Source organism: Balaenoptera musculus, chromosome 2 (genome assembly GCF_009873245.2).
Source record: "Balaenoptera musculus isolate JJ_BM4_2016_0621 chromosome 2, mBalMus1.pri.v3, whole genome shotgun sequence".
Lineage (NCBI taxonomy): Eukaryota > Metazoa > Chordata > Mammalia > Artiodactyla > Balaenopteridae > Balaenoptera > Balaenoptera musculus.
The window spans coordinates 150,025,115-150,041,745 of record NC_045786.1 but is presented as its reverse complement, the minus strand read 5'-3'; the positions used below and the strand labels follow the sequence as shown (position 1 = coordinate 150,041,745).

At 57.1% G+C, this 16,631-nt stretch overlaps 1 protein-coding gene across 2 annotated transcripts in view; it reads right to left on the bottom strand.

Moving 5' to 3' along the window:
- The window catches only part of VASH1 (vasohibin 1), a 25,126-nt gene extending 8,495 nt beyond the window's left edge, over positions 1-16,631 (bottom strand). For both annotated transcript variants that reach the window (XR_005018618.1, XM_036841918.1), the window contains exons 1-6: positions 15,209-16,631; positions 8,367-8,455; positions 7,053-7,109; positions 5,422-5,496; positions 2,371-2,752; positions 461-573 (exon numbers count right to left, since the gene is read on the bottom strand). Coding sequence is in view for 1 of the 2 variants with exons in the window: in XM_036841918.1 (XP_036697813.1) it covers positions 461-573; positions 2,371-2,752; positions 5,422-5,496; positions 7,053-7,109; positions 8,367-8,455; positions 15,209-15,511 (1,019 nt within the window). In the remaining variant the exon portion in view is untranslated. The remainder of the gene's footprint in view (positions 1-460; positions 574-2,370; positions 2,753-5,421; positions 5,497-7,052; positions 7,110-8,366; positions 8,456-15,208) is intronic.

Here is a 16,631-nt window from a genome sequence, read left to right as displayed (position 1 = left end):
TCTGCCGTCTAGTTACAGGCAGAAACCACAGACTCACAGGGGCAAAAGTTACGTTCAAAGCCAGCCACCAGCCGCCATCTGACGTCAAACCTTTTCCAGTGATATTCCTAGGACTCACAGTAGGCAGGGCCCCGCCCCTTCTACCCTCCCTCCCATAGAGCCCATTCTGCTGCTGGCCTCCAGCCTTCCCTGTGGGTCTCCAGCTTGGCATCTGGGCCCCGCATAGGATGACCAGTGGGCCAGCGATGTCATCTTCTCTCGAGAAATGGGATTGCATTGTCGCCATATCAACACACAAACAAACACACCATCCCGAGTTCCCTCCAGCAGAGGCAAAAAAGAGAAAGGTGAGAAAGAGAAGAGGTGGGGGACGAACAGAGGGATCTGGAAGATGAGAGGGAAGGAAAACGCCTTTTGCTGCCTCCCCAGCCCCCCACCCAAGGCGAAACCCTTTTCTCACCGCCTTTCACTGCGGCTGTTCCTGCGATGGGGGCTAGACTGGCCCCGCTGTGGGGAGGACACATCCTTCTTGCGGTCCTTGGTGGGGGAGGGAGGGCCGGTCCCTTTGCCAATCTTGATGGGGAGGAAGAAACAAAGACTCATTCCAGGACTGCCCCAGAGCCCGTCCTGCCCTGCAGGAGCCACAAGCCCCAAAGCTGCCCCGGGCAGGGCCCAGGAAGCCTCGTGCCAAGCTCTGCCCTGTCTCAGGGTCTTCCCGAACCTGTTTCCCAGGCACTAAAACCGCCAGGGCAGTGGTTCCACAGCAGGGCTGCCTAATCTCCGTTGGCCCCTGAAATAGCAAGGATATGGGTGGAAGTTACTGAGGGTTCATGGTGGCCCTTGAGAAAAGGGCCATTTACCCATGCCAGGTAGATGTGCCGGCTGGGGAAACAGCCCATGTCTGAGCTTTGGGCTGGGATCCTACCAGACCCAAGGGTGACACTGGTTATCTCGAGTCAATCAGAAGTTCAGACTAGCAGCTATATCTAATTAAGAAAAAAATAAGAAAAGCAAGCGAATTTATGCAGCACTGTCCGTTTGACCTGAATCTTCAAAACTTGGGGTATACTGGAGGGGTACTGGAAAGGGGCAAATAACATGGGAAGTGCATAGCACCAAACAGATTGGGAAACAGCACTAAAAACTAAGTAATAGTGCCTCCAACTCTAAATCCAACCTGCTCCCCTGAAGATGCAGTAACCCTGCAGCACCTGGGTACCCAGAGCTCTGCAGGGGAAGAACAGGGGAGGACCAGCTCAGGAAGGGAAGCGGGCAGCCCCTAAAAGCGGCAGGGTCAACTATAGCCCACTTCCGCCCTGGGGAAGGCACTGTTGCCCCACGGTCTTGGCCTAGGGGCTGGCTGGCGGGGCAGGGCAGCCTTAGCTCTGCCGCATCCCCGCCGGGACACCTGAAGGCACCTGTGATATGCCTGGGTTCCCCATCTGGAGACTGAGCCCCAGTTCCATCTGCCTCCCACGGCCCGCGAGCAAGTCTCTGGGCTGCCCGCACCTCAGTTCCTTACCCTGAAAAGGGAGCACCCACCGCTGCCCGCTGCCCTCGCGGCGTTCTGGGGAGCAGCAGTGGATGTGAAAGTGCCACAGTCATGGCTGCGGCCCCAGGCTACCCGGAGGGGCAGAGCACAGGACTGCATGACTGGGCAATGGGGAGGGGCTGGCAGGCCCCAGAGGAGGCACCCCCCATACAGGGGAAACCAGGGAGAGGCCAAGATTTTGCTCACCTGTAAGGCTCTGGGGGCCAACCCCTCAGCAGCTCAGCCCAACTACTTCTGGGTCCAGCAGCTCCTCCCCCTCCTCCAAGACCCCTGCTCAGTGGGTGTGGGAAGCGGGAGGAGGAACCACCCCCTCCTCGTCTCCCCGCAGTCTGCACCTCCTCCTTTTTCTGACTTCCTCCTAGTCCTTCACTGGGGCTAGGGGTCAAGAGTCAGGATGCACAGGGGTGATGGCAGCTGCTGCCCAGCCCACACTACCATTCCCTCCAGACAGGCCCTGATTTCCCTCGTCCTTACTCACAGCCCCCTCCACCTGGCCTGTGGCACCCCTGCCCTCCTCCACGTGCCCAAACCCGGCTCGTCTGCTGCCCCCTCCAGAGCCTCCCCTGGCCTGCTCACTTGAGGGGACTGCCTCATCGATAACGACCTTTGCGCAAAGCCCGGAAACTTCTCCCCCTCATCTCCCTTAATCCTGGCACCACCTCTGCTGGGACGGGGGCGGGGGGACAGGGGAGGAGGGAGGGGGCTTCCCTGGAAGAGCGACCCCCTAGGAAGCAGCAGCCCTTCCGTCTCCACCGTTGCCGGCCCCTGGACGCTCACGCCCCCGGACGCTGGCGGGCGGGGCGGCCGCACACACGGACCTTGAGCCGCATGTCGCGGGCGTGCCGCTCCAGCTCCTTGCGGAAGTCCTCGCGGCCCAGCCTCTCCACGTCCAGGACCGAGTGCTTCCACTCGATCTGCTCCACGCTGTGCGGGTCGTGGGACACGCACTGGCCCAGCTTCACCTTCTTCAACACGTGCCAGCAGCGGCTGTAGGCGGCCTCGTAGTCCAGCACGAGCTCGCTGAGCGTGCGGAAGGCCGGCGGCTTGTACATCAGGTCCTCGCGCCGGCTCATGCCCAGCGCCCCGTAGCGGCCGCCGAAGTTCACCCCCAGCACGATGTGGCGGAAGTAGTTCCCTGAGAAGTAGGTCTTGAAGCTGATGGGGAAGCGTTCCAGGGTAGGCATGCTGTTGGTGAGGTAACTGGCCGCGCCGCCCCAGCTAAGGAAACAGCCAGGGAGAGGCCCGAGGGCCAGCGCGCAGGGGCGGGACGGGGACGGCCTCCACCCCAACCTGGGAGAGGCTAAGTGAGCGGCCCTGCACCCCAGCTCCTGAGTGCAGGCAACAGGTCTTGCTCATCTCCGCTTCCTGTCGTCAGGGTTGGGCCTGGCATAAGTAGGTGCTCAATAAACTCAATCTCTATGGGTCAGGGCACTCAGTGATTACCGGCTGCTGCTATGACGTCAAGCAGGGCTCACCAAATAACACCTTAAGAGTGAGGCCGGCACTCCAAACTGCAGGGCCCTCCAGAGTCCTGGGCTGAAGGAAGGGTAAGAGGGCCCTCTGCCCACCACCCCATCTCCCTCTCTCCTCCTGTCAGTCACACAGCCCTCCTCACCTCTGCCTTGCCTCTCACATGGTCTTTCCCTCACACACACTTCCTCACAGATGCACTGACAATCCTGTTCTCTCTCTCTCCACCCCCCACGCACAGACATACTGCCTGTTGCTCTTCAAATAAAACCAAGCTTGCCCCCGTGGCCTGGGAGGCCGAGAGCCTGGTCCAGCGGCCCACTGCAATCTCCACAGGGGACCTTCTGCACCAGCTCTTTCCTCTAGCTGTTCCCCTCCACCCCCCGCTGCAGCTGCCAGCTCCTCCAACCTCCCTTTCTAAAGCAAGTCTGCTCTACGTATTTTCCCCACGGCCCATCACCACAATCTGTAACTATTTTTCTTATTTCTTGGTTTACTTGCTTATTTTTTGTCTCCCCGGCTAGAATGTAATCTTCTGAGAATGGGGACCTTGTCTGTCATGTTCTTTGCTGTATCTCTGGGGCCCAGCACAGAGGTGGGCACATAAGAGTCACTCAAAACTCTTCTTGAACAAAGGGTAGAATGAGATAAACAGGATAAAAGCTTGGAGGAGAGACCACGGAGACACTGCATCCAGTGTCCTACGTGCACCCGCTCATTCAACTGTCCTAACAAACTTGCGGGATGGGATTGCCATCGTCCCCTTCTGCAGAGAAGGACTCCAAGGCTCAGAGATGTTAAGGAACTTGTTCGGCGTCACACAGTGAGGATGCGGCAGAGCTAGGATTCAGGTCCAGGTTGGCCTGACCCCGAAGTCTGTTCTCTCAGTCACCACGATGCTTATGGAGCCTGACTCCTTGCAAGCAAGTGACTGGGGACACAGATGAGCAAGGTGCAGGCTCAGTGTGCAGCGAGGATGAGGCCCAGGGACAAACCCAATACAGCGCTCACCATGTGTGTAGGAGGGACCCGTGGTGGTCCTGTGGGGACAGCGGGGAGGGGTCCCCCCAGATGGGGGCTGCTCCTGTTTTCTTCCCGCCTACGTACGAGCCAGCAGGTAACCCCTGAAAAGCCTGCAGGACCACGTGATCCCGTCTGGACCAGCTTCTCTGTGTGCTCAGGGGGAGGGGAGCCGCGTCTCCCTCTTACGACGGGGTGGGAACCTCCACTTTCGTGTGTGGCTCTGAAGGGGTTGCTGGCAGCAGCCTGGAGTTCTTGGGCTGGCCTCACACTCGTCCCAGCAAAGAACCCTTTGGACAGGGCCATGCTCGTGGGGCTCTTTGATCCACAGAGGACTGCCACAGTAGGGTTAGCTCTGAGGACCCCTCAGGGAGGGGGACCGGGGGGCACCCCTTCAGTCTCTTCACATAGTTTAAGGCAGGTATGCCTACGGGGGTGGGGAGTGTCCCCCTCAGATCACAGTAGTCCTCCTCAAAGAAGCTGTGCTCCTGGCCTTTGACCGTCATCTTCGCGTCCGTGACCCGCCCTAGCGAGTGGACTCCTCCGAACCATTAGGCACCTGCCGCCTTGCCCTGCTCGGCACAGAGCCAGGTGCCTGCACCAGGGGTGGCAAACAGAATATTTAAAAGCCTTGGTAGGTACAGGAAAGAGGGTGATGTGAGGGGTGGGCAGAGATGGATTGAGATTGGCCTTCAATTGGTAAAACTGAGTGATGGGCACATGGGTTCCATTATATTAATCTATGTTTATACAAGGTTAAGATTTTCTGTAACAAAACAAAACAGGGTAGGGCTCAGGCAGGGTCCACTTATGACAGAGAACTGGCCATAAACACCTGTCTCCTTACTTTGCTCTAACTGGGGATATTGGGGGGCTTATACATCCCACTTAGCTACTCTGGTAACCCAGCTATAGGTCCCAGTTCTGCCCTTTGGGTGGGGGAGACTGAGAAACTCTGTTTGCTTTTTTTTTTTAATAGGCAGTTTTATATCAAAGATCCCATCCATCATCTCCACAAATTAACATGTCCTGGAAATGCCAACATTTGGGCATCCAGCCTGCTTCTTCCAGACTCTGGTTCTGGGAAATAGCACAACAGCCTTATGAAACAATGTGCCCTGATTTGTGGTTCGGAGAACAGGGTAACTTCGTCCACGACTCAAAAAAGCTGCCCAGTAAGCCTCGGAAGTTAGCAACTGAGGTGCAAGGGACTGAGTCCCCCTCAAGCTCGTTCACTTTGGGCCAAGTTCATGACTGCTGGGAGAAGGAGCTGGGAGGGCCCTGGAGCTCACTCAGCCCTCCCCTTCCAGAGGAGGAAGCTGGCCCAGAGGTGCTGAGCACGTGCCTGCCCCCACCTAGGCCTCTCAGAGGAAGGATACATTCCCAGGATCACGGCTTCCAGGCATTTGATTGGCAGAGCCTCTTTGGTCATTTCCTTGGCCAGGTCCATCAGCCTGGGGGGAAGGGAGGCAGAGTCATAAGGACAGAGGCTCCTTCCAGTGAAGGAGTATCACGAGGTAGACTAGAGATGCTAGGTGGACAAAGAGTCCCCTCCCTTCCAAGCTGCCTCAGCTCAGGCCCAGCACCTCCCTCTCCTTCCCTTCACATCCTTCCTGAGCCTAAGGGGGTGGGAGAAGAGGCAACCACTGAAGATAAGGAAAGAGGCCTCTTCCCCCTCCCCTCAGGCTCTGCTCCAAGACCTCTGGAGCGGAGGATGAATGGGGGCCATGCAGTGGTAGGCAGATCTTTGACAGCCACTGGGCTAGGGGCCCTCTGTGAAGATGGTGCTTGGGGGGCCCATGGGAAAGCATGCCAAGGATGCTGGAGACCTTGGCCTTGATCTTGATCTTGTCTCCTCCACAGCACAGTGGACACCCCTGACCCAACTATGACTTCTCTGAAGAGTTTGTAATTGATTGTAACTGCTACCCCGCAGCTGGCCAGCTGCCTGGGGCCTGGACATGGGATCTCAAGAAGTTAGCTGCCCAGTGACTCCCCTGCCTGCTCTTGAACTTGGAAATTCAGGCCACTTTAACATAGACTATCCCTGAAGCCGGGTTCCTCCCTCCTCACCGAATGCTGCCCCCTGGGCCTGGGAATGCAGCCTGGCCACTGGCTGTGCTGGGGAGGGTGCTGGACTCCTCCATCCCATGAGGCTGGAGCTGGGCCACACAGCGGCCACAGGACAACAAGAGCAAAGCTTTGGGGTTAGGAAGGCTGCATTCCCCCAGGGGGCTTGGAAAGGGGGTAATTAATGAGCTAATAAACCATTTAAAGCATTTTTTACAAGGCAGTGAACATGGGCAGATTATATGTGGAGCAAGACGTAAAATTCACATTAATTTTAAAAGCACAGGGTTTTAGACACCTGGACAGCTTTGGGCTGGGCCCCCAGACTCAGCTGTGGCATTCAGTCTCCACTCTGCTCTGCCCTAAGGGTTTCTTCGGGGTGGATCCAGTCAGGGGTCAACACTTGGGGTGTAGAATGGGAAGTGAGAGATGCAGCGTTCTCCCCAGTGGGGTCCCTGTTGCTCAGACACTGGGCCTTGTACTAAATGACCAGAAGAGAGTCCAGTAAGGCCACTGGGGTGACACGCAGGCCCCTGCCGGGGGTAGTGCACAGGCAGCTCTAGGGAATGGAGAGGAGGCAGAGGGCTCTCCCCTGCGAGGCCCACCTCTCTTAAAAAGAAGACGAGGCTCACACCCAGACATCTACCTGGGACTGCCCTCTGTCATCACCAAGCTGGGGGGCTGCCATCACCCTCCTGGCTCAGCATGGATGTCAGGGTTCCTCATCCTCAAGGGAGCCCCGGCTGCCCGTCTTGGCCAGAGTCCCCTCTTTAGGATGTCCTAAGGAGGGCCCCACGGTGGTACTTGCCCTGCTGGCGGGCTCCCCTGGGAAGAGTCCCTGCCTGCCTCATAAGCTTCCACCCACAGGTGCCTGAGGGGCTCCAACTGGACCAGGCGCTGTTACCTTGGTGCAGAGGGACGAGGCACTCCCCACACTTACCCTGTCAGAGGTCTGCTCTTCTTAATTTCAAAGAACTGCGTCCCTGTGTGATTGTACCTGTGGGTGCTGGTTAAGGGCTTCCTGGCTTGAGCTGGAAGAGGTGTGTCCCTCTGCCCTCATCCAGACCCTGGGGGTCCAGCACTCCCAGGGGTGCAGGCTGGGTAAGGACCCCACAAAATGCTTCTGTAAGGCACCTGGGAGGATGCCCAAGACCTGACTGTCTGAAGGGAGAAGGGGACGCAGCACGCTGCTTCTCCTTGCCCCACAGGGCCCCTCTGCGTCCTTCTCTCTCATCCTCTGCTCCCACCCTTGCTCTCCTAGGGAGGGAGCCGTGGGGCAGGCAGCCAGGCAGGCCAGCGCTGGGAAAGAGGCTGAGCCCCGGACAGCTCTCTGCAGTGCCTCATATTCCAACCAGTGAGAAGCAGCACGAACTGAGAGGAGAAGGCTGGGGTGGGATTCCTGCACGACTACGACTACGTTGCTGAGTACTGCTCCCAAGCCAACCGCCTCCCTCTCCGGGCCCCAACTCCCCCCCCCCCCCGCCCCCCCCCCGCCCCCCCCCCCCCCCAACGGCAAAGGAAGGGCTGGGCCCAGTTTTCAGTCACCAGCCTGGCTTTTCTTCTGCTCAGGACCCGCAATTGGTGCTTGGTCCCGCCATCTCTGACCGGCTCTGCAGCTAGGAGGGCGGGGGAGAGCCTAGGTCGCATAGCTCCAGGCAGGGCACAGGGGTGGAGGGCCCCAACTCAGTGACACTGGGGAATCCTGGGCTCAGGGGAGGCTCTTCCCATGCTGGGCAGCTGGCCTCCTGCCAGGGAAGAAAAAGGTGAAGAAATGGGAGAAACTTCCAAGATGTGGAAGTGACCTCCCGAAGCATAAAATCCTTTTTCTCCTCCATCTACCGGCCGCCCTCCCACCACACACCCATTTTAGACCAGTTTTTAAACAGCCCCAAGGGAAATTCCCCTCTCTCCCTCTGCTGGTGTTGGATGGTCAGCAGAGGTCTGGCCTGGTGGACCTGGACTAGGCTTCCACCAGCAGGTCGCTCAGGAGACATTCAGCCCGTCACACAGAGGAGGAAGCAGGTGGCAGAGAGGCTGGAGTGGGCCTGGCATTCATCAAACTACCTCCAACACCCGGGCGGACACAGGCTGTGCTTACACGACTCCGGGGCACAGAGGTGCCGTGGGAACGGCGCCCCTGGAATCGTGGAGTGAGGCTGCTCTGCCGAGCCCTCTCTGGCCCCGTCCGAAAACAAGCCCCACTTGGCCTTTGGACCAGCCAGACGGTGGCCATGGCCCTGACCAGGGAGGATACTGCAGCTCCCTGATGTAGCGCTGCACAGCTTCCAGGCGCTCAGGGACAGGAGTACACGGCTGGAACGTAGGCACACTCGGTATGGGAATCTGGGGACGGAGAAAGAGCTCTGGTCACAGAGGGACGCTCACCGTGGAGCTTCCAGCCCACCCAACACTCAGATTAGCCCCCAGAGAAGCCACATCCCATGGAGGGCCACCCCGGCTCCCTCCTCGGCCGAGCCTCTCTCCTCGGCAGCCCCTTCCAGAGGCTCCCGTCAGGCCCCCACCACAGCCCTTCCTCTCCCTCCTGGCACTGGACAGCATTTCTAATTTGGAGCTTACGTCGATGTGCCAATTTTATGCTTCTTTAGTGATTTCAGAAAAACACAGGTTGACTCACCTGACTCACAGGTGTTTGAATTTTAAATTTCATTAACTTCAAGGCTTCACAGGAATGTCAGTATTGGGGTGGCGTTCACTCTGATCAAAATCGGTTTATCAGGTGTCCCTGCCCTGGGCTGGGGGAGCGCTCCGTGAGAGGTGAACGCACCCTCGGCAGGTGGTGTCACCCACGCCACCCCCACATCACAGCACATCGACCAGGCCTTCCAGCTCCAAGCTGAGCTGTCCAGGAGTACGTGCAGGGGGACGTGGTTTGGGACAGGTCTTGCCATGGACTAGCCACTTTGAAGGGGTTTCACGGCGGCACAGGGACTCCTTTTCCCCTTCAACAGCCCCCTGTCCTACCAGTTCCACACCTGTAACCAGCACAGGTGACCAGGGAACTGGACAGTTCTCCTCACCAGAAGAGACCTTCCAGAGCCAGACCCAGGAAGGGGAGAGGCGGGGTGTTGGGCAGGGGCCTCCTGAGGGCTGGGAACCGCCAGCCTGGGCTGCCCGGATGCTGGGAGGCAGGTCAGGAGCTGTGGACCCCCAGGGCTGTCCCCCAGCAACCAAGCCAGGAAAGAGGACACCACCAGGTGTGCACCCCCAGGCCACCCTCTCCGGCCAGGGGAGCCCGAAGGCTGACGGTTTGGCTGCAACAAGTCAGTGAGGCCTCAGAAGCCAAGGGAAGCATCAACTGGGTCCTCGGGGTTACAGAAACGCCTTCACTGGGTAGAAGAACCAGATTTCCAGGGCCAAGGCCCACCCCTCTGGGGTCCCCCTTGGCTACCAGCACTGCCAGCTGTGAGGTGGCCTCGGGCTCCTCACACGAAAAGGTCCCACGCTCTTCCCCCCAGGCCTCTGCCCAGCCCCCCAGCAGGCAGGGGCTGCTGAGAGTGTCGATCTGCGCAGGTAGGGAAGGGAAGGGGTAAAGCAGGAGCCCACAGGTAGGGCTGGGCTGGGGGAGGTGCTCCCTGTGGTGTGGTGAAGGCACAGCCTTTCAAATAACGTGGCTACAGCGGCTGGGTCTCTGACATGAAGGGAAGTGACACACCAGTGATCACAGATGGCAGGGGGACACAGCACAGCCTCTAACAGACACTGACTTGCCCCTAAGGGCCGAGGCACAGAGGGAAGGCCCGGTCCAGGAGACAGCTCTGCGTGAACTTCCTCCCCCTCCCTGCCCGTCCCCTCCTTCCGGTCTGGGCAGTCGCAAGCCACTGACACCTCATCTGGGGGAAGCTACTTTCCCTTTCACACCACCCCCTGCTGCCCAAACTGTCGCCACCACTTACAATCAGCAGAGGGATAAAAGCCCCGGACAAACGGTGGGCTCTCCCCCTGCCTGCCTGACCACCCCGTGCCAGACGGGCTCCAGAACTCTCTGAGGGCCTGGCTGGCCTCCCCGTGTCAAGGATATGGGGTGGGAGAGGAATGAGAGGAACTACTGCACAATTTACTATAAACAGCATGGCACGTGGTTTCTTCAGGTGGAAGATCGATCCCAGGCACGTCATTCCCACTTCCCGTGAGGGCATCCCGTGACTTCTAGGAGCTTGGGGAGGGACTGTAAGTACACCCTCCCATGAGACACTCCAAACAAGGAGGGCACTGCGGTCCAAGAGTCCTTTGACTAAGCTCACAAGAGCCAGCCCTGGGCCAGGGCCGGGCGGTACCCACGAGGGCATCCCCTGCCATCCAGACAGAGGACCCAAGAACTGGCGGCTCTGCAAAAACTAAACGGCTCCAAAAAAGTTAAAAAAGACCTGGGATCCATGAGCAGGGGCTTAAAGGCCACCATCACTGAGGCTTAGCTGGAGGGAGCTGTCCAGCGGCTCAGTGACACATTAACTCACATTAACCATTGCCAACAGGCCGGCACCTTTCTTCTGAATGTTCACACGAGCATACACTCATTCACTCAAAACAAACAGACAAGATTCTGTACATCCAAATGATCAGGCCTAGTGGAGGGCTGGCAGCCTGGGTTTGCCCACAGCCCCCAACCCCAAACCAGAAGCCAGGAAATGCGCCCTCACTGTTGAGCAGTGGGGTTAAGTGGGGTCACAGTGGAGGTAAGTGATATTGGCCCAGATCAATTCAGGGATGACTCCTCCTCCACTACCAAGGCCAAGGGTTACCTTTGCTCCAGGAACCCCCTAAAGTCCTGAGTTCTATTAAGACATTCTCCCCGGCGGAGTCCATCTCAGTCTAGAACAGAAAGGAGGCTTGGGGGAGGAGGGGCAGCCCGCAGCTGAGTGTGCGGACAGGAAGTAAGATAGCCTAGAGGCTGACAGAGCTGGATCTAGAACCAGTCCATCTCTGTCTAAATCCCAGCCCTGTCGTTCACTGCCTGGCAGCAAGATCCTAGTGGGTGCCATAACAGAACCAACTTCGGAGCCTAGATGAGACACTGCATGTCCAGGCCTTAGGACAGGGCCTAAGGCCCTGCACACAGTCCTCTGTACACAGCAGAGGCTTGGTTCCTGCCCACTGTCACTGTTATTCCTGTGCATGCCAAAGACACTGGTCAGCCCATGAGGACCCCGGCAATGCTGGCTTTTTGGGGGAGATGTCCAAATTCGCATTTTGCAGGAGCTCAGTGTCCAGAGCCCCACCAGTGGCCGCTGAGCTTTCACAAAGGTGGTGGCAGGGGCTTCCCTGGTGGCGCAGTGGTTAAGAATCAGCCTGCCAATGCAGGGGACACGGGTTCGAGCCCTGGTCCGGGAAGATCCCACATGCCGCGGAGCAACTAAGCCCGTGCGCCACAACTACTAAGCCTGCGCTCTAGAGCCCGCAAGCCACGACTCCTGAAGTCCGTGTGCCTAGAGCCCGTGCTCCGCAACAAGAGAAGCCACGGCAATGAGAAGCCTGCGCACCACAACAAAGAGTAGCCCCTGCTCACAACCACAGAAAGCCCACGCGCGGCAATGAAGACCCAACGCAGCCAAAGATAAATAAATGAAATAAACAAATTTATTAAAAAAAAAAAAAGGCAGTGGCAGCTTGAAACATCAAGGAGACATTCATACAAAGGGGCACAAACTGCTCCTGGATCTGTGATCCTTTTAGAAACTGCTGCCCTTTAACATACTGGCATCATCCTTTTAAAGGACGTTTCCCCAAAGCGCCTGTGGGGTGGTCTGCTGCACCCTCACCTCCTTGCCCCATTTGCTGGGTACGTATTACATGCTCACCCATTTCACATGCTTTACTTCATCAGTCCCTCCCAATAACTCCTCGAAAGTGGGTATTGTTATTATGCCCATTTTATATTTCACAGCTGAGGAAACTGAGGCACAAGGAGTTTGCATACCTTCCACCTACAAGTAGTTAAGGGAGAACCAGGATTTGAACATGGTGGATGTGATGTTTCATCACACTACACTGCAGGGGCCCCAGACTCAACCACCTGCAGGGGCCATACAGGTAACCACAGGGAAAGCAGGCTGAGAGTGAGTGGCGGGGACTGTGGCCGCCTGGGGGAGTGGAACCAGCCCTCACCCCCAGCTGCCTGCTGCCACGTGGGATCACAGATTCTCTGTTCCCAGATCTTCTCATTTTCTGAAAAGATGCCAAAAATCTGGACCTTGATGTGAAATCTCCCTATTTTAAATTTTGGCTCAAGTGGTCTTTTAAAACATTATGCCAGGGCTTCCCTGGTGGCACAGTGGTTGAGAATCCGCCTGCCAATGCAGGGGACACGGGTTTGATCCCTGGTCCGGGAAGATCCCACATGCCGCAGAGCAACTAAGCCCATGCGCCACAACTACTAAGCCTGCACTCTAGAGCCTGCGAGCCACAACTACTGAGCCTGCGTGCTGCAACTACTGAAGCCCACGCAGAGCCCATGCTCTGCAACAAGAGAAGCCACTGCGATGAGAAGCCCGCGCACCACAACGAAGAGTAGCCCCTGCTCACCGCAACTAGAGAAAGCCGGCGCGCAGCAATGAAGACCCAACGCAGCCAAAAAAAAAAAAAAAAACACACAAAAAAAACCCATTATGCCGTCCCCAAACTCTTAGTCTCACCACAGTGTAACCTCTTCTGTGAATGCCTCTGTGTCAACTCCAAGGGCATGACCACTCAGGGAGGGGCCAGCCCAGCACTGGGTGCATACTGCTGGCACTCTGGGATCTGACCCTGATGCCTCCTGGCCTCCTCCACCCTGCCCAGACTCTGGGGCTCCTTCCTACTCTGGGCCGAGGTGGAGGAGGAACCCCACACACACTTTTCCTGTGGTTTGAGGAGGCGAAGTTTCAATTTTCCCAATCCTCTCACAAAATTCCTTCAGGACCTGCACACTCCTGTCAGTCATGACACCCCCCCACAGACAATAGCTTCATTCCTTCATCGGTATCTTTCCTATGGAAGCTTGAAGATGACAAGATGACATTACCAAACCAGTTGCTAATGAGGTTGTCAATTTTTTTTTTTTCAGCCCCCAGGAGTTGTGACAGTTCTGCAGGGGACCATTCACACTCTCTCGTAGCCTGATTTAGACATCAGCAGGATGGCTGGATAGCCATCTGCTAATCCCCAACTTGCTCACGTGGGAGAAGCATGTGGCTCTAGCTTCACTGGAACAAATGCTGAGTGAGATCTAGCCTTCTCTCCTGATGAAGGATGTGAACAGAGGTAATGAACATCCAGTAACCAGTACTGGTTTGAGGCTTTACAGTTTCTTAAATGCTTTAAAACATATTCTCTCATTTAAGCTTCACTACAATCAACCCCATTCTACAGATGAGAAAACTGTGGCTCAAACAGGTTGAAGGGGCCTGCTTGAGTTCATAGCTAGGTGGGTGATCAGAACAGATGTCCATATCCTTTGACGCCACACTTCCTTTTCCAGGCATTTATCCCAAGGAAATAATCAGAGATGGACCCCCAAATTCATGTTTTAGAATGTACAACACAGTGTTCACTTTAAGAATAAATTATCAGGGGCTTCCCTGGTGGCGCAGTGGTTGAGAGTCTGCCTGCCAGTGCAGGGGACGCGGGTTCGAGCCCTGGTCTGGGAGGATCCCACGTGCCGTGGAGCGACTGGGCCTGTGAGCCACAATTGCTGAGCCTGCGCGTCTGGAACCTGTGCTCCGCAACAAGAGGGGCCGCGATGGTGAGAGGCCCGCGCACCGCGATGAAGAGTGGCCCCCACTTGCCACAATTAGAGAAAGCCCTCGCACGGAAACGAAGACCCAACACAGCCATAAATAAATAAAATTCTTTAAAAAAAAAAAAAAAGAATAAATTATCAGAAACAATGTCCAGACACAGGGAATTAGCTAAATTCTAAATTAGTACAGAAGGCGATTAGGTAGCCATTCAAAATCAAACCACATTTGATTTCCCCTGGAAATATAAGGCAGTTGCCCAACTTTCAACCTCTGAATTCAGCCTGTCCCAGAAGATAGTCTCTGATGGTTCTACCAATAACTTGGTAAAAAGAAAACAAAATAGGCCACCTGTCTCCATGTCTAATCCACATTAACTGCTGCTCTCCCTGGCCCCCTCCTTCTCACCTGAGCAGGCAGGACCTGAGCCTGGGGCTCTGACCTCTGTCCAGTTGGCTTTTCTTGGGGGATTTCAGGACTTTGCATTTGGGAGAGTGCTTCCTTAGTCTTAACCATAACGTTGGGAAAAAAAAAAAAAAATCAGGCACGTTTTTCCACCTAGCACTATAGGGCACAGAAAGTCTCAAGAACCCTTTCATTCAGCAAACACTTACAAGTGCCTGTTCTGTACCAAGCACACAGGAGGCCTTGGAAAGACAAAGATGAATGAGACAGCCTCAGCCTCCATGGTGACACAACTGAAGGAGCGCCGTCATGGAGAAGTTCCAGCCGTACACAGATAAATGACTGAGCTTTGCCCCTCTCCACAGGCCCTCTTCTAACTGCCCTTGAACCTCGTGTCCCCCCAAGCAGAGGCCCTGGAACCGGAAGACCTGGGGGTGAGACCCAAGCTCTGCCACTTACTGGCTGTGGGACCCCTAGTTCCTACTTGAGTTTTCAGCATTCTTGTCTGTAAAATGGGTCCCCAAACTGCACTTAATGCACAAGGCTGTTGAAGAATTCAGCGAAACAACACATGAAAATATTTTCTCAACATCTTAAGCCCTGGAGCCTCCTTAGTCATTCATTCTCTCTCTGCCCACAGTTCTCTGGCTTAGCAAATAAGATGTCAGGCCACTTTAGTGTACTTGTTAGTTAATCTGCTGCTCTGCCCACAAAACATGGGCTTTTTAGAAGAGATAGAGGAGGGCCTCCTGGAAACATGGCATGTGGACCTCACAGAACAACCTCAACGGCAACTGAGAGAAAGTTCTTCTGGACAGGTTCAACCTACCTATATTTTTAACATATTTCCATGCCAGTAGTTCCCTACCCCAACACAGAAAGTGTCCCTTTGTTCTGGAAGCCCCAAGGTCACTAAGATCTTAGCTCTCCGCTCCCCTCCCACACACAAACCCCTCACCTTGGGCAGGTCCATGGCCCCACGGATCCGCTGAGCCACCTTCTCTCCATCGGGGTGGATCTTAGCCACGTGCTTCCACATCCTCTCCCAGGTGGCCTCGTCCACAGGCAGCCCACCCCGGTTGATAAAGAAGGGGATGCCTCCATCTCGCAGGTCCTCTTCCCCTTCTTCTTCTGGCTCATCATCTCTCTGGGCTGAGGCTCCTTCGCTGGTCTCCAAACGCCTGGCCCCAGAGGGGACAGCAGCGGCAGTGGGGGCAGCACCGCTGCTGCCGCCCCCGACCACCTTCTTCCCCCCTGGCATCCCCAAATCCTTGACGGGGGTGGGAGGATGTCTCAGCGGGCAGGGGTAAGAAAGGTGGCTCACAGGAGGCCTCCCACACACCAGCTGCAGAGATAACACATGGCCAAACAGAGTGCAACGCGCCTTTAAGAAACCAGGGCGTGGCTCCCGTACAATAAAATACTACTTGATGGGGGGGGGGGGGCGGAAATCAGTGCCTCAACGTGAAGTGCGGGGCAGAGGGGGTTGGTTGTCCCGGATGAGCCTTAGAGGCCTTGTTCTTTTTGAAAAACGGGATCTAGAGAATACATCCCAACTTGGCAGCTTTCACAAAGCACCCCCATTTGACGGCGAGAACAATAACGGACAGCAGTCTGGGCTGGCAGAGGAAAGTCGGACGGAAACTGAGGCCAGGCAGCTCAGATCTGCGGCCACGAAAGGGTCAAGGCACGAGTGCCCACGCCGACTGGGCGCCCCAGCTCCCAGTTTTGAAGGCAAGCAAATTCCTCTACAAAATATCGCACTCTCACACCTGCGCGCGCTCCGGGGTGGGGGACCGACCCGACTCCAGGCCGCGTCAGCTCCGAGCCGGGACCCCCGGACCGGAGGGCGGTGAGGGGGCACGATTTCTCCGACGCGACGAGTCTGGGAGCCAAGACTCGCAGCTGGCGGGGCGCGGGGAGGGGGCGCGCGCCGACGCGCACATTCCACGCCCGCAGCCAACTCCCCGCACAAAGTGGGCTTTGTCTCGGCCCCCTGTGCCCTCGCCCCCGGGAAGGAGCGGCGGAGCCCCCAGAAGGGGGAAGGGCGCGGCGGGGAGGAGAAGCGGGGAGCGCCAAGGCCCCTCCGGTACCCAGCCGGGCGCGTCTCAGAGGGCGGATGGCGGGCACCCGGCGCCAACCTGCGCCAGCCGAGCCATCGCGGGGCGCGGGTTCCGCTCCCGGGCCCGGGGCTCAGCGGGGAAGGCTCGGGCGGGGCGCAGGGTCACCGAGCGGCGGGCTGCGGCCACAGGGTCGCCGCCCTGGACTGGCTGCAGCATGGGCGGTGGCGCGGCCGGGACGGGCGAAGGATGCTCCGCGGCTGTTCGCTCGGGCTCCAGCTGCGTACCCCACGCCCCCAGCTAAGGGCTGGAGGCAGGACA